This window comes from Prunus mume, linkage group LG4 (genome assembly GCF_029339155.1).
Source record: "Prunus mume cultivar Tortuosa linkage group LG4, ASM2933915v1, whole genome shotgun sequence".
NCBI classification, from domain to species: Eukaryota; Viridiplantae; Streptophyta; class Magnoliopsida; order Rosales; family Rosaceae; genus Prunus; species Prunus mume.
Genome location: NC_142701.1, coordinates 546,413 through 565,860, shown reverse-complemented (window position 1 = coordinate 565,860; position 19,448 = coordinate 546,413). Strand labels below are relative to the sequence as shown.

At 36.2% G+C, this 19,448-nt stretch overlaps 4 protein-coding genes, 1 non-coding gene and 1 pseudogene across 8 annotated transcripts; 5 read left to right on the top strand and 1 right to left on the bottom strand.

Annotated features, from left to right (window-relative positions):
• The first annotated feature begins 488 nt into the window (after positions 1 to 488).
• LOC103328712 (mitogen-activated protein kinase kinase kinase 20-like) lies at positions 489 to 1,963 on the top strand. Its single transcript, XM_008231122.2, has one exon. It carries the CDS (start codon positions 796 to 798, stop codon positions 1,810 to 1,812), a length of 1,017 nt encoding a protein of 338 aa, XP_008229344.2. The 5' UTR covers positions 489 to 795; the 3' UTR covers positions 1,813 to 1,963.
• A 1,913-nt stretch (positions 1,964 to 3,876) lies between these two features.
• Positions 3,877 to 5,405, top strand: LOC103328713 (mitogen-activated protein kinase kinase kinase 20-like). The gene has a single exon (XM_008231123.2). It carries the CDS (start codon positions 4,246 to 4,248, stop codon positions 5,251 to 5,253), a length of 1,008 nt encoding a protein of 335 aa, XP_008229345.2. The 5' UTR covers positions 3,877 to 4,245; the 3' UTR covers positions 5,254 to 5,405.
• Positions 5,406 to 5,608: 203 nt separating this feature from the next.
• LOC103328707 (uncharacterized) lies at positions 5,609 to 9,461 on the bottom strand. Its single transcript, XM_016793722.2, is given in 7 exon segments — positions 5,609 to 5,924; positions 6,171 to 6,203; positions 7,204 to 7,226; positions 7,229 to 7,274; positions 7,356 to 7,442; positions 7,579 to 7,722; positions 7,724 to 9,461. Coding segments are annotated over 7 exon segments (579 nt in total). The 5' UTR covers positions 7,820 to 9,461; the 3' UTR covers positions 5,609 to 5,774.
• A 42-nt stretch (positions 9,462 to 9,503) lies between these two features.
• Positions 9,504 to 12,438, top strand: LOC103328708 (GDP-mannose transporter GONST3-like). Of its 3 annotated transcripts, XM_016794066.2 has the most exons (4): positions 9,504 to 9,834; positions 10,392 to 10,699; positions 10,859 to 12,018; positions 12,145 to 12,438. In XM_016794066.2, exons 2-3 carry the CDS (start codon positions 10,670 to 10,672, stop codon positions 11,999 to 12,001), a joined length of 1,173 nt encoding a protein of 390 aa, XP_016649552.1. In that variant the 5' UTR covers positions 9,504 to 9,834; positions 10,392 to 10,669; the 3' UTR covers positions 12,002 to 12,018; positions 12,145 to 12,438. The 3 variants fall into 3 exon arrangements, with proteins under 3 accessions (XP_016649552.1, XP_016649550.1, XP_008229339.1); XM_016794064.2 differs by having other exon boundaries at positions 9,515 to 9,834; positions 10,859 to 12,438; XM_008231117.3 differs by having other exon boundaries at positions 9,517 to 9,834; positions 10,426 to 10,699; positions 10,859 to 12,438.
• A 2,318-nt stretch (positions 12,439 to 14,756) lies between these two features.
• Positions 14,757 to 14,828, top strand: TRNAW-CCA (transfer RNA tryptophan (anticodon CCA)). The gene has a single exon. It is a non-coding gene; the product is annotated as a tRNA-Trp (tRNA).
• A 1,456-nt stretch (positions 14,829 to 16,284) lies between these two features.
• Positions 16,285 to 18,557, top strand: LOC148917582 (amino acid transporter AVT1I-like; annotated as a pseudogene). Its single transcript, XR_016125793.1, has 3 exons — positions 16,285 to 16,719; positions 17,000 to 17,610; positions 17,887 to 18,557. The product of XR_016125793.1 is annotated as an amino acid transporter AVT1I-like (transcript).
• The last annotated feature ends 891 nt before the right edge of the window (positions 18,558 to 19,448 follow it).

The window sequence follows — 19,448 nt, the reverse complement described above, 5'->3', positions numbered from 1 at the left end:
GCAAGGTTCAAACTTGTTGGAAGACTTTCATGATCGTGAAGCAGAACCCTAATAATTAATCCCACCCTTAAAATGAAGTATAAGTGGATAAAATTAGAGTCGGAAAGTCATCATCTTTAAAATATCAAATTGAGTCCTAACATAAGAAAAAAAAATCATTTCGAAAAATACATAAAAATGATTAATTAACTCTAAGGTAAAATTTTGATGTCTGCATAAAAAATAAAAAATAAAAAATAAAACTATTTTTTAATATTCCATAAAAAACAAACTAATTTTTAATAGTTCAACTTAAATTTTTTGGTATTTCCACTTTATCACGAGATCTCCCGAAATCAACGGTCATGATATGTTCTCAGCTTGTAATAATAAGAGTCGCTTAAGATTTACGAAATGTATTTCAAAATCTTCGTAAATCTTGTTTTTACTGGATTATTAATTCAAGCGAAAGGAAAAGCCGCGAAAGAAAAATACGACCGTTTGAAGATTACGCGTTGAACTACATCTATATAAACCCAATCCAACTAGCAAAAGGAAACTCTGATTTCCAAACCCTCATTCAAATCACAGCGTCAACCATACGCAGTACGCACGCAGAGGAAAACACTTGGGGTTTGAAATCGAAACCCTCTTTTTCACATCAATATTTCATCGTCTTCTCCGATTGATCATCTCTTCGAGTTCTTCTCTCTCTCTTGCTACCCAGTTTCTGTTTTTCTGCGTCTCTTTGCTTTCGTTTTGTTAGACCCAGAAACCCTATTTCATCAGAAAGCTTGAATTTTTGTTTTTCAAACAATGGGTCAGAGTTCAAGGCCAAAGAAAGAACAGAGCTTGTCGGTTGCTGGGCGCAAGTGGGTTCGAGGACGGATGCTCGGAAAAGGGGGATTTGGGACGGTGTATTTGGGTTGGGTCAAAAAATCCAATATGTGCGCAGATGCCTTACCCCCAATTTTCGCAGTGAAATCGACATTATACTGTGATGCGCTTGAGCTAGTTACAGAAAATTCAATTTTTGGCACGTTTAGTAGCTGCCCATTTATCATTCACCGCTATGGAGATGATGTGACTGCTGGTGTTGATGGTAATAAGGTATTCAATATGTTCATGGAGTATGCTGATGGAGGAACAATGAGGGATTTGATTAACAATTCTGGGCGTTATGGGTTGCCTGAATTTCAAGTAAGGAAGTATACCGAGGCGATTTTGAAAGGGGTTAAGCACATTCATGAAATGGGTTATGTGCATTGCGATTTGAAGCCTGAGAATATTTTACTTGTCACCAAAACTGATTCTGGCGGTTCTGAATTTGTGCCTAAAATTGGGGACTTGGGTCTGACAAAGAGGGTTATAGAGGAGCGTGCTGGAGGCACTACAATGTATTGGTCTCCAGAAACTGTCATTCAAGATATTCAGCAGCAACCTTCTGATATTTGGGCTCTAGGGTGTGTGGTGCTCAACATGTTGACTGGGAAGCAGCCATGGGATTTGAAAGCTGGGGCGAGACCTTGGGACCTCATGCTTCAGATTGCTTCCAAATCTCCCACCATTCCTGTTTGGTTATCAGATGAGGCTAAAGATTTCTTGGGAAAGTGCTTTGTGTGGAGCCCTTCTGAGAGGTTCACAGCTGCTAAGCTATTGAATCATCCATTTGTGACTAATCTGGATCCAGTAAAGGAACTCTCCTCGGTGTCGTCATCGTCTTCTAAGCAGCAGATTCTTCCTTCGGGTTCCATGACCTATCATTCCAAATCAAACCACTGTTTGCCAAAAGCCACCCGCTTTCCCTATAATTGGTCCTGCTGCCTAGCTTGATCCTTAAGTTTGTATTTGCTTTTTTGAAAGTATCTCTCACAAATTGGTGTAATACTTCATTATCCTAAATTTGTAATTTTGTGTAATTTCATGTACATTCTTTGATTTCATTCATTATTAATACAGAGCTAATGCCACTTACTTTTACATATTTCTTTTGGTTCCTCTTTTGTAATTCATTGCATTTGAGATCCATTAGGTTTATATAAGATTATTAAATTCAGAAACTGAATCTTTTATGCCTCAAATAAAGTTATCTCATGCAGTCTCAGAACTCAAAAAACTGATATGAATAATTAGACCTTTCACCAAGCATTTCTAGGGAATTGTCCCATCTATCTAAAATTAGCAAGGAAAACTTACATCCTCGGGTCGTCCAACATCTATACCATAGGAGTAAACTGTAGTTGTTGAATGGTAGGGAATGAGAGAAATAAGTGTTAAAATGATGGCGTCACACTAGAACTTGGGTCATCCAGTATCTCAACCACAGAGCAAAATGATGGCCTCTTTCATTCATTTATTTCCGGGAGCATTCCTACTAAATTCTAAACAAAAAATTAGATTTTTTATTTGTAATTCATTAATCCAAATCGACGGATCTTTTCTCGAAGTAGAGCATAAACCTAAAAAATTTGAAGAAATCCATTTAGGAACAAGAAAATTACATTGCGATTTAAATTGTATCTCGATGAAATAGGATGGCCTGAAAATGGCCATAAACAAGTAAAGAAAATATGTATTTATAGTGGGGTATATCTTGGTTAAACTCTTCGACCTTCAGTCATGTCATGTGGGTGGAAATCCCTAGACACCGAACGAATATTTGTGTAAACCTCATCCTCAGATCGTTTGTACTAAAAAAAAAATTCAATTAAATATAATGCGTTAAAATAAATCGAAGTTTGATGTGTTTATCACGTGGAGATGAAAAATCTACCTCTCCTAACAATGCTCTAGATCCTAATAAATCATCGTTTCATGATAATACGAGAGTAGTTAGGTTCACCAACACTCTAAAAGATCATTTTTGCCTCTCCCGTGTTTTCCACTTGATAAAAAATGTGAATATTTCCATTTGTCGATTAATTGTTCTTAATTGAGATCTTAAGTAAACTATAGGTCTTCACTTGCTTAAATTGAAACTATAAGTCCTTAATTGAAATATTTACAAAACTAGAAGGACTATAAATGTTATTTTACAAATTTTGCATTGTGTGCTTCATTAAAAGTTCTTTCTTTGATCTCCCCTCTCATGTTGAATTTATCTTCCTCTAACATTTTTGTTTGGAAGAGATTCCAAATGCAATTCCCCACTCCTCCATGGATCTAAAAATTATATATTTCTTTATTTTCTGTGAAGGTCATGTGAACTATTTTCAATTCTTTCACTTAAAATTCAAAAGTTTCATGTCATTTTTTGTGTTGGAATATATTTTAATTTAATTAATAATCAAGTCAGATCATAAAAATTTGAAAATATGTAAAATGACTACTTAATTCTAAGGCAAAATTAAGGCCATAAATCTCCGACCTGGTTGAGTTTAACTCTCCTGTTACCATTTTTCATGTGCTTGCTTTATATCCTATTTAACTTTTTGACACATGTCCTTTCAATTAATCTTAAGTTGTTAACCTTTAATTAAAGGGTTTTTTTTTGCTGAATATTCCGATGAAGTTTCACGTTTGTTGAAATTGCATAGAAACTAACAGCATGGACTAAATTGACCCATTTGAAATAATCTGAGAATTAAATCGAGTGAAAAAATAATAGAGGGTGATGATTAAAAATAAAAAAAAAACCCCTAATTAATTGACGGAATTGGATGGGTGTGAGTTTGGTGATTGTTGGGTATTTTTCTTTTTCTTTAATTATTAGTTTTTGTTTTTATTAGGCACAATAAATGGTAACAGGAGAGTTGAATTTAAGTCAACCGCGTCTTCCCTTCATCGTCAGATCTCCCCAAATCAACGGTGATGACAGCTTGTAATCAGAGCGAGTGGCTTAAGATTTACGAAAGATATATCAAATCCTCAGTAAATCTTTTCAGTGGATTTCAAAAGTAAATAATAAATATTTGATTAGATTATTAATTGAAGCGGAAGCAAAAGCCGCGAAAGAAATATATGACCGTTTGAAGGTTACGCGTTAAACTATATAAACCCAACCCAACCAGGAAAACATTACTCTGATTTCCAAACCCTCATTCACCAGCTTCGAATCAAAAACAATTGAGCGTTGGAAATCCAAGCCCTCTTTTTCGCATCAACGTTTCATCCTTCTTCGTTGATCACCGACTGCTTCAACGAGTTCTTCTCTCTCTCTCTCTCTCTCTCTACCCAGTTTCTGTTTCTCTGCGTCTCTTTGCTTTCGTTTTGTTAGACCCATAAACCCTATTTCATCAGAAAGCTTCAATTTTTGTTTTTCAAACAATGGGTTCGAGTTCAAGGCCGAAGAAAGAACAGAGCTTGTCGGTTGCTGGCCGTGAGTGGGTTCGAGGACGGATACTTGGAAAAGGGGGTTTTGGGTCGGTGTATTTGGGTTGGGTCAAAAAACCCAAATTGAGAGCCGATGTTTTGCCCTCAATTTTCGCGGTGAAGTCGACATTATACTGTGATGCGCTTGAGTTGGTGAGGGAAAATTCACTTCTTGACATATTTAGCAACTGCCCGTTTATCATCCATCGCTATGGAGATGATGTGACGGCTGGTGTTGACGGCAATAAGGTATTCAATATGTTCATGGAATATGCCGATGGAGGAACAATGAGGGATTTGATTAACAAGTCTGGGGGGTTGCCTGAATTTCAAGTAAGGAAGTATACAGAGGCAATTTTGAAAGGGGTTAAGCACATTCATGAAATGGGTTATGTGCATTGCGATTTGAAGCCTGAGAATATATTACTCGTCTCCAAAACTGATGCTGGTGGTTCTGAATTTGTGCCCAAAATTGGAGACTTGGGTCTGGCAAAGAGGATTATAGAGAAGCGTTCTGGAGGCACTACACTGTATTGGTCTCCAGAAACTGTGCTTCAAAATATTCAGCTGCAACCTTCTGATATTTGGGCATTGGGCTGTGTTGTGCTTATGATGTTGACCGGGAGGAAGCCATGGGATTTGAAAGCCGGGGTGAGACCTTGGGACCTAATGCTTCAGATTGCTTCAAAATCTCCCACTATTCCTGTTTGGTTATCAGAAGAGGCTAAAGATTTCTTGGGAAAGTGCTTTGTGTGGAGCCCTTCTGAAAGGTTCACAGCTGCTAAGCTATTGAATCATCCATTTGTGACTAATCTGGATACAGTAAAGGAACTCTATTCGGTGTCGTCGTCGCCTTCTGAGCAACAGATTCTTCCTTTGGGATTCAAGACCTGTCATTCCAAATCAAACCGTTGTTTGCCAAAAGCCATCGGCTTTCCCTATAATTGGTGCTGCTTAGCTTGATTCTTAAGTTAGAATTTTGTATATGCTTGTTTGGAAGCGTCTCTCACAATTTGGTGTAATACTTCATTATCCTAAATTTGTATGTAATTTGATGTACATTCTTTGATTTCGTTCATTATTAATACAGAGCTAATGACACTTTTTTTTACGTATTTCTTTGGATTCCTTTTATGTAATTCATTGCATTTTATCCATTAGGTTTATTTATATAAGATTAGTAGTTCACAAGTTGCAGTAAATCAGTAAATGAAGATGTGCCAACTTCTTAAGCTCATTCAACAGTTAAGGGATTTAGGACATTTTCATTTTCACCTGTATATGTACCAACTTAATCAATCAAACTCTAACATACTAATGAAATCATTAAATCTATGGATGAAATTATATAAATAACTATCAACTACATTTTAGTTCCAACAAATAAAAACTAAACAACAATAACCTGAATGACAACAAGCCGACAAGAAAAAACTGAATCAAGTACGGCAGTGTAATACGAAAAATGCACAGCGGCAGCAGAATCAAGCACTCAAATCTTGTACCCTGAAAAGACAGAGCAAAAAGCTATCAGCACAAAACCATGAATCATCTAATAGGGATGATCCACCGCTCGTATCTCTGCAATCTTTATGAAGTCCATGTTTCAATTGATAGTAGATGACTCTAATAAACTGCGAGATTCTCGTCACATGTCATTTCTCAGTGCAAATGAAATGGAGAAAAAGGAAAGTACTGTTCAGTTCTAGTTTACAAGAAAAAACAAATAGTTTAAATCAAGAATTGCTGAATGTGTTACTCTCTCTGGAACAGAATCTAGACTTTCGATTTCATAACTGTATCCCAAATCACCATGATTGCAACTTCTTAGTTATACTGCTAGAAAGTTTAGTTATAAAAGGGACAATTCTGGACATTACCTTTGCAAATAGTCGACTTCTTGCATGGAAAGGCTGCAATAATAGTATATTAGACTTTGGACAGAAAGTATTTCAAATTTCCTGTAGTTCAGTATTAATTACCTAAGATTCAATCATCATTAGGAAAAAGCTGAATTCTAGTATCAAAAGACTCAACTCAAGGATATGCAGTGAGGGACTCAATAAATTGTTTTCTCAAAACAACACTAGTATGTCAACATTATAATAAAAACTTCTTTAGGACCCCTACTGGGCTAAAAGCTTCTTTAGGATCCCTACTAGGCTACTCCCAACTGTCTCCACCTGAACACACACCTCCCTTTAATCCAGCATATATTTTAGTAACTAGAAACTTCGTAAGAAGGATTATGTCTATAGTCTGGTATAAATTTAAAATTTAGCATTCCTAAAAAATGTTAATGCTAGTACAAGTAAAACAGTATTCAACCCAAAGATAGATGGTGAGAGACTTGGGGTAGGATCTCTTGTGTAAAACTGAAAATCTAGCACTATATCAATAGTGCCAAAGCTTTTAGGTTGGTGACTATAATGTTTGACAATTCTGTGATTAACGCTGAAATTTTAGCACAAATTAACTACATCGATTGTTGACTATGATATTTTGAAGATTTAGAAATTTTAGATTACCTTTTTATCTGTTAAAAAAAACTGTATCACATAAACATGCAAATGCTATAGTTGTCAACAAAGGTCAAAAGTATTAAATAAAATCTGTATTTGAGAAATAAACGTATTAAGATTACTGTATATACTGATTTGGGAAAAGTGTTGCTTATTTTACTAAAGTAGACAACCACCATAACTTCACGCTCATGAGGTACAAATGTAATGTAAACTTATCAATCACATGTGTATACTTTATACCATAGTAATATAGGGACAGAATGTATAAGTAGGTAGATTAATTTTGAATTCAGATGCACAATGTGGGAGAACGGAATACAAATATACAAATTCCGTAGAGAATAAATCCCAATAATAACTGAAACAAGGCAGTTAAACCAGTACTTACAGATTCAGTGCATCCAAATAAAAACTGACCAAGGATTTCCACTGTAGAAATGCTTCAAGTGATTGCCCCATCTTCATGAGTTCAAAATATCATAAAGATCTCAGAGTACTATTTTAACATAGAATGCTGTAAAAGCTGCATTGTTTACACACCAAAAATGCAATATAGGCCAATTGTAGCTCCGCAAGAAGCAAGTCCTCAGAACCTCCATAATATTCTAGTAGTTCCAACAATTGTGTCTAAACAGATCATTGAAAATATGACCACAAAAGAAAAAAAAAATATTAGTGTAAGTATATAGCCAAATCAGCTAATTTTAAACATTAAAAAAATAATCAACCATACTACTTGAAAGAGGATGGAGGGGCTTTTTACCTTGTCAAGATTCAAGGAAGTTGGTTGTTGGCCATGGATTCCTTTCTGTTTGATAATACTTGGAATTGATGTGTAATAACACCCTCTCGTCTGAGACTTGTCACTGGGTGTTGAGAACCTACTAGCATTCAATTGCTCATCTATCTAGAGCTTTCTCCATCATTGTGCTGGGAGTGTTTATACACGTTGTAGATTCAGATGCAACAGTAATTTCTCCTCCAATGGGTTCTGTACAGTACATCCGTCATTTAAAATTCAAAGGTTGTTTGAGAAGTGACGTTTAGACGAATCGTTTGGATAGAATTCATCTGAAGCAGTCTTTAGCAACATAGATAAAGGTATCCATGAAATATCAAAATGTGCAAGGATACCAGTGTTTTATGGAAACTCCTTCATTACTTCACCAAACCTTTAGATTTCAATTTTGGTTATTTCAACATTCTCCAAGCTCACAACCAGTGCACTTAGATATCATATGAACTCCATGCAAGGAGCAGATGCACCAAATTCTAAGTTTAGAGCACATGAAGTCATAACAAGTACTTTGTGGAAAATTAAAGTTCCCACCAAATTTGCATTTGAGAACTTTCCTTAAGCAAAACATTCTTTTAATGTCCATTATATAATTGTATAGCAATGTTCCCATGCCACAGGTGCCCACAGTACCTATAAAGCAATCATCAAGATTAAATTTTAAAATTGAGAGAGAGAGAGAGAGAGATGGGACAAAAATGATAGAGACATAAAATAAAAATATTAAACAGAACAGAGAAAATCACTATTGTGCTCTGTTGCAGCATAAAAATGCTGAGATTCCCCCTTGCTCCCTTTATAATGTAAGAGCTTCATTAATACAATAAAAATGGACAATAATTAATAGTTACATAAAAGTAAATAAAAGATAAATAGTGATTTTCATGAAAATATATTGACCATATTTTCTAACTACTTAGTAGTTCAGAAAGTAGTACATCAGCACTTTGCTGACCACTTCAGAGATTGCCTCAACTTCTTTTATTAAGCTTATTGGAGATCAAAATTCGTTCATTGTTGTAACTCACTTTGATTCCATAATATGGAAAATATGATACAATCAACTTGTGGATCACGCTTACAAACAATTAACTGTTAGATGAGAAAGGTCAGAAGTGCTGACCTGCATTGATATCATGGCACAAGCAACTTACAGTAAAATGTTAACCCAAAAGGCAAACTAACAATAAAAGATTGGTAATTAACCTCAGATGGCCCAGCATCAACATAAAAAACCCTATAACTGGTGAGAACTCCTTGTCATCTCTGTACTCAAAATATCCAAACATATTTATAAAAATTTTAAAAAAAAAATCTAAAGCATACTACAAATAATAAAGTTTGGGAATTTATAGAAACTACAAAATACAATCAACCACAAAACACTCATAATTCAATAATCAATGAAGAGCAACTAGTCAGTCTATTCTTCTCTGCCAACATGCAACAAACACATATTGAGCAAGAAAAGGTAACCTGGTGGATGAGCTATATTACACAAAATGAGGACCAAGAGGGATCATCTTTATGCCTTTAGAGGGCAGGGCCTAGAGACAGAAATCATCTGAAGATACAGAGAGCCAAGAGAAAACCAAATTGCTACCGTTTTTATTTTATCTTGAATTTTCTGGGCAACAAAACAGAGCATAAGCATGTGTGGGTGGCTGGGTTGGTAGTAGTTTACCTGAGTATCAATGGCGATGAGGATGTACTGAGGAACGTCGAGGAAGAAGCCAAGTTTCAGAAACTCCATCGCCATTTCAGTTTTTTATTTGAAAATTCTGGCTCTGGGTCAAATTCGGGTCAACTCTCCAAGAGACAAATATAACTCGTTTCATAAACGGGTCGAACTCAACTCAACCCTTACCTGTTTAGTTTTTAATAATAATAAATACGTGGCAGGTATTAATTGGGTTAATAGCTCTGCGGCACCGTGTCTCTCCTCTCTCAGATCGCCATCGCTTCTCTATCAGTAACTCTCAGTCTCAGCCGTAATCCCTAATTTTCATTTCCTCAGCCCCAAATCTCTCTTTTCCTCTGCTTATCTCAGCCTGTCTCTCAAACTCTCAGTCTCCATCGTTTCTGTCTCTAGATCTCGAACTTAAGGCCTAACCCAAACTGTCTCAGGCTCTGTCATTCTGTCTCTTTGTCTCTGTCTCTGTCTCTCTTTCTCTCTCAAACTTGCAGATGTGTTTGACGTCGACCGGGGTCACAGAATAAGAGGTTAATCAAATTTGAAACATTTTGATTTTAATGCTTAATTTGCTGATGTTGTGATTAATTATGTGTGAATGACTGTTTTGTTATGCTGATGTTGTAATTAATTATGTGTGAATGACTGTTGTTATGTTGTGTAATTTGATGTTGTGCAAGGATGCTAATTTGGAGATTTTGTTTTGTTTTGTTTTCTCTTGTTTCTGTTTCCTGCCATTGTGTTTCATAGATCATAGACCCGCATAGGTTATCCGGGTTTTCTGGAGTTTCGGGGTTTCTGCCATTGTGTAATACATTCTGTATGGTTCAGTTTCCTAGTTGTTTTTCACTATTTGATCATTGGGTTAATATCAGACCCAGAAAAGAAAATATTCAGTAAATATGTAATTTATCAAAATGGGAAAGGTTGTCCCATTTGAATCTGTTAAGTTTTGAGGATCCCTAATTTGATTGCAAGATAATACATGGGTACAATATGCTATAGGATCTCTAATTTGGTTACAAGAAAATGGTTTACCTTTATTTAAAAGATTGTCACAACTTTATTTTCTCTGTCTGTTTCTCAGGGAGTCTGATTTCCCACCTTTCTTTCAACTTCAGGTCATGTATTCTACGGCACGGTCCTGATTAAAAAACCATAGGACTTGCTGATAATGAAGTTTTGAACTTTCCAAACATCAAAAAAGCAAATGATTCGAAAAACTGAAATTCCGAATCTTGATTCAAGCGTTTCCTTGCGAATCGTGATCTGCTGTCAACTGAAAAGTTTGAACCGTTAACTGTTGTGGAGGAAAAGTTAAAGAAGTTGCTTGAATAAGTGGAGGCCCTTGGTGAAGCTGGGAAGATGGATGAAGCTGAAGTGCCCATGAAAAAGGTGTTGCTATTCTTGCCTGAGTTTTCTTTTAAGCATTTGTTTCCAAATTTTGCAAATAATTTTCCAGGAAGTCTATGCACCCTGTGGCCCTGGCAGCCAGGTTCATTTTCCCTATCCTGATTTTTTTGGTGCACTAACAAAATTTTGATCCTATGATAGATGCCTAATAATGGTGCGGAGAATCCTGAAGTTGGTCAGGGCCCTCAGGCCCAGGGTGGTTCTAGTGCCCCTACTCTCATCAGTAATACCCAATCAAACTGGTATGGCGTCTTTCTCCAGCAAATCTCAGTCTATGGTATTGCCGCTGGTTATTGCTTATCTGCCTCATTGCTTTCCATCATCAACAAATGGGCTGTCATGAAATTTCCTTATCCTGGGGCACTAACTGCTTTGCAGTATATGACAAGTGCTATTGGTGTCCTCGTTTGTGGCTGGCTTAAGTTGATAGAGTATGATTCGCTTGACCTACTTACTATGTGGCGCTTCCTACCAGCAGCAATTATATTCTACCTCTCTCTCTTCACCAATAGTGAGCTGCTTCTCCATGCTAATGTTGACACTTTCATCGTCTTTCGTTCAGTTGTTCCGATCTTTGTTGCAATAGGAGAGACAATCTTCTTGCACCAACCATGGCCATCAATTAGGACATGGACCTCACTTGTCACTATTTTTGGAGGAAGTGTGATCTATGTTCTAACAGATTACAAGTTCACAGTAACGGCTTATAGTTGGGCTCTAGCTTACTTGGTAAGCATGTCCATAGACTTTGTCTACATAAAGCATGTGGTAATGACCATTGGTTTAAATACATGGGGTCTTGTACTGTATAACAATCTCGAGGCTCTTCTACTGTTTCCATTAGAACTACTTGTAATGGGTGAATTGAAGAAGATTAAGCATGAAATCTCGGATGAATCCGATTGGTATTCTCTTGAGGTGGTTTTGCCAGTGGGGTTATCGTGTTTATTTGGTTTATCCATCTCTTTCTTTGGGTTTTCTTGCCGAAGGGCAATTTCTGCAACTGGATTTACTGTTCTTGGTATAGTGAACAAGCTATTAACTGTTGTGATTAATCTGGTTATTTGGGACAAGCATTCAACCTTTGTTGGTACATTGGGCCTGTTGATATGTATGGTAGGTGGTGTCATGTATCAGCAATCTACAAGCAACAAGCCTAAGGATGTGAATCAAGCAAAAGCACGAGAGACTGAGGAAGAAGAACGAAAGTTAATTGAAATGGAAAGCAGCTTAGAAAGCAATAACAATGAGAAATTGCCTGTTGAATCTGAAGGGGGAAAATGACGGAAGGGTTTTTCAAGGTAATATTGTTCTGGTCTTTTGTTGCATCTGGATTTCATTATTCTCCAGTCTATATTTATTGATTGGCAAGTCTCTTGCGGCAAATTCTCAACAAGATGACTTAAAAGACAGTTTGTGTTTAACAGAATACTTGTGATGCGCATGTGGGTTAAGATGAGTATTGGGCCTGACAGGTTGGTTAAATGAGTTATTCTTCAACAACAAAATTCTCTGTACTTGATAATTAATTTCTTAAGCCTGGTCTGCAGCATTTAATTGACGATCTGGGAACACCCTGTTAGACTAAATATTGCATTCTTTTGTTCTGTAATCTTAGATTGATCAAATAGTCCCAATAGCAATGCCTTATTTGTTGTAAGGATGCAGGATTTCTGAAGACATGCTGCCTGCTTATATCAGAATTTTATCTTCCTTGTTTATCCTCAATGCTTATTCTTTTACAGTGTACTTGTAAAAATTATGGGATGTAGTTTTGTAAGCAGTTAGCAAGAGTAAGGATTTGTTTTTACTTCTCTGTAACATTTTTGCCAAATATAAGGTATTTGCCATAAATTTAAAGGAAAGAAAAGGAGAACTTCTGGATTAAATAGACCATCTGGTGGTGATGTTTTAGTTTCTCTCCAAAAGCTGTTGAACAGTTGCCCCTTCCCTATGGTCTTCTTTTTGTTCAAGAGCTGGTTTTCATGATCTGTTTTGGACTGTGATCTTGCTGCTGTGCAAATGGTGTTGGCTGTGGAGGAATGTATGGCAATATAAAGGAACATCTCAAGAGTTTCCCCAAGCCATTTTATGTGTTGAATACTTTACTTTGAATTGGGTTTCAAAAATTAAAGAAGCAAATATCGAAAAGGAGGGGGTGTGAGAACCAGAGAGATGTAGTTTATGTTCTACAAGTGAAGTGATCTGATGGATATAAGTATAACATATAAAAGAGGGGAAAAATCAGCATTGCCTGTTCAGGACTATCAATTAAGGTTTTTTTATTGGTTGTTAAACACAAATTTGATACAATCTTAGGAAATATTTAAATATTTGAGATTTGGAAGGGATTTATACCATAGGCCCTTCAAGTAAATTAAAGATTGTTTATGTCTAAAATATAAATTATTTTATTCGAACATATTACCTTCCTTTTGCTCCCAATTTTTTTTTAATTGGCTTAATTACTATTTTACTCTTTGGAACGGACACTAAAATGAAAGGCCAAAAGTCACTTCTAGTCCCTGTAGTTTGGCACTTCAATCACTTTTGACCTTGTAGTTTCAATTCCGTCAAATTTGCCATTGTAGTTTCACATTTGAAGCAATTTAAGGACATGTTAGTATTCTTGTTAATTTCTTTAATGATGCAAGGGGCAATTTCGTCAATCCAAAATACTTTAGTGTAAAAGTTTGTTTGAAATTCTTCCCATTTCATATTAGGGCTAGAAATTCAACTACTAATCCCAATTTTTGAAGAACCCTAAACGCCAATAACCAATTTCAAGCCCTAATATGAAATTATGGGAGTTTTAGACGAGCTTTTATGCTCAAGGATTTTGGATTGACGAAATTACCTGTTACATCGTCAAAAAATTGACATGAATACTAACTTGTCTTGAATTGCTACAAATACGAAACTACAAGGTCAAAATTGAATTGAAACTACAAGGTCGTGGTTGAAGTGTCAAACTACAAGGATCAAAAGTGACTTTTAGCCAAAATGAAAATTTCTCACTTAACCTCAAGAATCTTGAAAAATTGCTGAACTTTTCTCACTTTACCACTTCCATCTATTTTTGTCAACAAAACCATTTAAGTGTGTTGACGTGGCATGTTCATTTTAGTAAATTTAGCTCCTCTCTCACTCTCACTCCCTCTGCCTCTCTTCTTCTCTCCCCCTCCCTCTCATCGACCCAACCCTCATCGCACCTCCATTGCACCCCATCCTCTCTCTCTCTCTCTCTCTCTCTCTCTCTCTCTCCCCTCGACCTAATCCCCACCCCCAGACTCAACCCTTCTTGGAATTACTCAACACACCCAACTTACCCAGCCACCCAAACCCTATCCTCATCACCTCCCTCGAAGCAATCCACTCCAGCCATCTCCATCATCATCATCATCAGACGCAACCCCTGACTTTAATTTTGTTTGATGGCGTCAATCCATCATATTCAAATGGTTTTTTTTTTAATACTGAAATTGAAGGAGATGAAAGGGACGGAGGCTGGGCTGGGTGCTTTGGAGTCCAGTTTTCCTTTTTCCTTTCTCTGTGCCCACCCTATTTCTCCTTTATTCTTCTGACACCTCTCATCTCTTAACATCAAACATGACGTTGTTAACTTCGAATAAAATGAAAAATAAAAATCCAAAAACCCAACAGCAACCCAAGCAAAACTCTAACAACCGACACTACCCCCACAGTCACCACCCACCCTCCTCCACACACACTCTCTCTCTCTCTCGCTCTCTCATGGTGAAGATGAGCCATGGAGGTGTTCTGAATATGAAGATTTTGAGAGGAAACGGATATGGAACAAGAAGCACACAACTCTCTTCATCACACTCTAAAAAACACAAAACCCCCAAAATGTTGTGAGAATTGATAAACTATTTTTAATTTGTTTTTTAAATTTCAGTTTATGTACTTGATTTGAGTGCCTATTTATTTAAAAGTAAATAAATATCATAGCCGTTCGATCAAATAGCCATTGGGTGAGTTTAGTTAAAATTAATATAAAATGCTTTGTTTATCACAAGGATCCGTGGCGCAATGGTAGCGCGTCTGACTCCAGATCAGAAGGTTGCGTGTTCGATTCACGTCGGGTTCATTTTATTTTATTTTTTCCAATCCTTCTTTGCTTTTCTCGTCAATTGCCAACCCCATTTTGCCATTTCAAGTGTGCAGTCAACTGGAACTTCGCTTCCTCATGTAGTTTTCTCTCTGGTTTGCTTCCTCATGTACTTCGGGGTGCTTTTCCATTGCTTCAAAACGCCCAAATTTGGTTTTTCCTAGGGATTAAGTCTGTCAAGCTGTTCCGGTTTTTCTACAGTCCTCCTATGTGCTAAGTGCATATGCAAAAAAGTGGTAGTCTACCACATTTTTAACAATTGACGGTGCACCGCAACCCTCATTATAGTATTTCCGTTAGTTTCTAATTTCACTGGACTTCTGTTTGTTAAGTTACATGACACGCGTCGAATAATTAGTAAGGAGACACAAAAGTGACAACAAATTAGGTACAATGTATTACTCAGAATAGAAACACATTCTCGTCCCCACGTTGGAGGATATTGTATTCCTGACTTTTCCTCCATGTTAATATTGGCCCACTACACATCTCTTTCTGAAGTACATTTGTGTACAATGTATGTTGATTAAAAACAACGCTGCATTCGTGTCTAGGCGTGCTTTTATGGGTTTATTCATATGTGTAATAATAATATAGTACAAGCAATGGTAATATTAAAATTATAAATTTATAAATAAACTCAATCCTAGACATGTATTTATAAAAAAACCCAAGCACTATTTAAACATAGAAACACACCCAAAATCAACCCCAAAGTCAACTTTTTGGGTGTGTTTATAAATGGGTTTTGAGTGTGTGTAATGATGGGTTTTGGGTGTGTTTATATGTTTCAATAGTGCTTGAGTTTTTTTATAATTTTAACCCCATTTTGGATGTTTTAGTGAAACTCCCTATTAAAATCTGACATTATAGGTACGTTGACAGCGCAATCAACAAACTAGCTAGTTTAACCTCAGCGTTACCACCAACCATTCAGCTGTCAAGACCCCTACCATACAGTGAAGTAAAACATTGCACCGACGGTTCAACCAATAAGTTGTTTCTTCTCTCCAAATTTTTTTGGTAATTAAAAATAAATTTCACTATAAGCCAAAAAAAAAAAAGTGGAAACCTGTAAATGAATAAAAAAAATCTACTACTCAATATCAAAAGGCGCACACAATTAAAAAAGTAAAGTGATTAAGACTATTTACTCTTGTTTTTATTTCTAATCTTTGTTACGTCGGTCGATTCTTCTCTTCCCAAAATATCGCTAGTATTCAAATACAAATTTGCTATGTCGGGAATATCCACCATTTTCATTGGTAGGACAGGAACTGCTTAGTACATTAAGTTTAAGGACTCTCGATTTTCCACAGTTGAAGAGCCGACAAGCCTAAAAATGTGCTGCAGAAAATAATTAAAATACAAAAGTGAACCTGTGTGTATATATAGATAAATTACGTGCTCCATATATATCATGTCTAGAATTTAAAATATAGTCAAGTAAGATTCGATTTTTTATGCCGGATCATTGGATAATATAAAACTTCTCCTGTTCCACGAGTATGCATTCATCCATTTATATATATATATACATATAGTTGCTTTGGCAACATCTTCAACTTTGAAAAAATAATAAACAAAGAAGTCTTCTAAGAATACATATCACATGTTCTTTCTAATTTAAGCTCTCAAGAGTTACTTTAAACCTTCAGCAGATCACAAACTCTCTCTCTCTCTCTCTCTCTCTCTCTCTCTCTCTCTCCAATGGATGCTGCTGATGCGCTTGATCGATCATCGTTGACGTTTCCTCTTGTGTGTGATGAAAGGCAACAATATGAGGAAGTAGAGGCAATTGACTGTGATCACCAAACTAAAACAACCTCTGTTTTGAAAACTTGTTTCAACGGACTCAATGCCCTATCAGGTACTTCTCCTTGTTATATACCATTGTTTTAACATATAGTATTGTTTTTTGTTTGGTATTCTAGCATTTCTTCTCATTAGCTATCACCAATTGCTTCAACATTTCACACACACACACACACATATATATATGTGTGTGTGTAGGCAGCTGAACCTCATCTTGAGACTGTGTAAAATATCAAATGAGAGAATTATATATTAATAAATTTAATTTCTCTACCATTTCATTACTTAAAGCAAATTGAATGAACCAAAATTTTCTCTTTTTAATTTGGTTTCAGGAGTTGGGATGCTATCAGTTCCTTATGCACTCTCATCAGGAGGGTGGCTAAGCTTGATACTTCTTTTTGTAATTGCTGTTGCTGCCTTTTACACAGGCTTGTTAATTCAAAGATGTATGGATGAAGATTCTACTATAAGAACTTATCCTGACATTGGTGAACGTGCATTTGGGAAAAAGGGAAAAATAGTTTTGTCAATTTTCATGAACACAGAACTCTACTTAGTTGCAACTGCTTTCCTAATTCTAGAAGGAGATAACCTACACAACTTATTTCCAGAAATGAAATTGGAAGTGGCTGGATTAACAATTAGTGGGAAGAAGTGCTTTACAATACTTGGTGGACTTATTGTTCTGCCAACTGTGTGGTTTGATAGCCTCAGCCTTCTTTCTTATGTCTCTGCAAGTGGGGTTTTTTCATCTGTTATCATTATTGGGTCAATTTTGTGGACTGCTGTTTTTGATGGAATTGGATTTCACCAAGAGGGATCGGTACCGCTTAATTGGAGTGGAATCCCTACTGCTGTTAGCTTATATGCCTTCTGCTATTGTGCGCATCCAGTGTTCCCTACGCTCTACAAATCAATGAAAAACAAACGTCAGTTCCCGAATGTAAGTACAAAATGTGAGCTTGATATACATTGTTGGCCGATTTCCTAACATCTGAAGTTTTGGAAACAAGTTGTGGCTAACCTAGTAGGATAGCCTTCTTTGTAAGAGGTCCTAAATGCCTCTCTCCCTCCATCTGTTTATCTACTTACGCCTACTCGCACGATTTGAGTACGATGGTATCAATTGTGCTACCAAATGATGTTAAAGATAAGTGAGTTTTAGCGTATGCATGCTTTGGTGCTTACTAATTTTCAATCTATTGTTTCTTTGGTGCAGGTCCTCCTCGTGTGCTTTATTTTATGCACCCTTGGTTATGCATCAATGGCAGTTTTAGGTACTTAATGTTCGGGTCAACAGTCGAATCACAGATAACTTTAAACCTCCCAACTGAAGAACTTAGCTCAAAAATCGCAATATGGACCACCCTTATCAATCCATTGTCCAAATATGCTTTAATGGTTACACCAATCCTAAATACTGCCCAAAATTGGTTTCCAAGTTGCAGCAAAAAAAGTCGAAGCTTCCGCCTATTTCTCAGCACTTCCTTGGTAATCAGCAGTGTTGTAGTAGCTTTGGCTATACCCTTTTTTGCTTATCTCATGTCTCTGGTTGGAGCATTTTTGAGTGTCACAGCTTCACTTATAATACCATGCCTTTGCTACCTTAAAATTTCAGGTACTTATCGAAATCTCGGATGCGAAATGTTGATTATAGGGTGTATAATTTTGATGGGAGTTGTAGTTGCCATAGTTGGTACTTACACATCTCTACAACAAATAATAGAGCATTTGTAAATTAATGTACCGGCTTCCTGCTTTTTTTTTGACAATGTATTAATTCCTTGCTGAGGTTTATGTTATCCGCATAGTATGTTAAAGAAATAGATAATCAGAGATGGAGAGCTTTGACAGAGTCGAAAATTTCAAATTAAATATTCATGCTTCTAACTTTCGTGCTCACCAGCTTTTGGCTATTTATGATAAAAACTCAGTTTCTTTCCTCATAACTTTTGATTTACGTACGATCGCTTCGCTTATGTGCTTGTCTCGACTTCCTCTCTATCCATTTTTGGACCAAATTAAGGTTAAGAAATAACTAAAGTCTTCCAAAATATAGGATTTCGTTACTACCTTCAAACCTAATACCGTTTTTCCAGTCCTCATTTTACCAAACAGTCTTCTCACCATTTCCTTCAACCACTTCATCAAGAAAAATTAGCTAATCACCTACTACTTCGAAATCTTTTGAAAAAAAAAAGAAGAAGATACCAAACACATGTTTTGTATAATATTTGCATAATTTTGTGAAAGAATTATTAAGCCAAAAGTGAAAGAGAAAGATATGGCAAGATCGTTTCTCTCTCCTTCATGTGTCAAACTCTGAGCTAAGCTAAAAGCAAGGATAAGATTTTTGAGGAATAGATAAAACATTGCTTTAAAAAATAAAATAAGTTCAATTAAACAGCAAATGTGTGACGCGATACAAAGCATAAGAGTTTAGATTGCATATTCCCCACCTATTTGTGGCAAACAATTGTGATGAATTCGTATTAAAAAAGAAAAAGAAAAAAAAGAAGAGGAAATTATTGTACATTCCCCACCTATTTGTGGCAAACAATTGTGATGAATTCATATTAAAAAAGAAAAAGAAAAAAAAGAAGAGGAAATTATTGTTTCATTTGGGCGGAAATAGTAACAACCTAAGGACTACAGTTAGCGCTGAAGGTACTACATAGATGACTATGCATACATTGGGATCATTGCTATAACAGAACTTATAATATAAATTTGAGGAAGATCCTCAAATGCAAATGAGAGTCCAAACAGATACTCATTCAA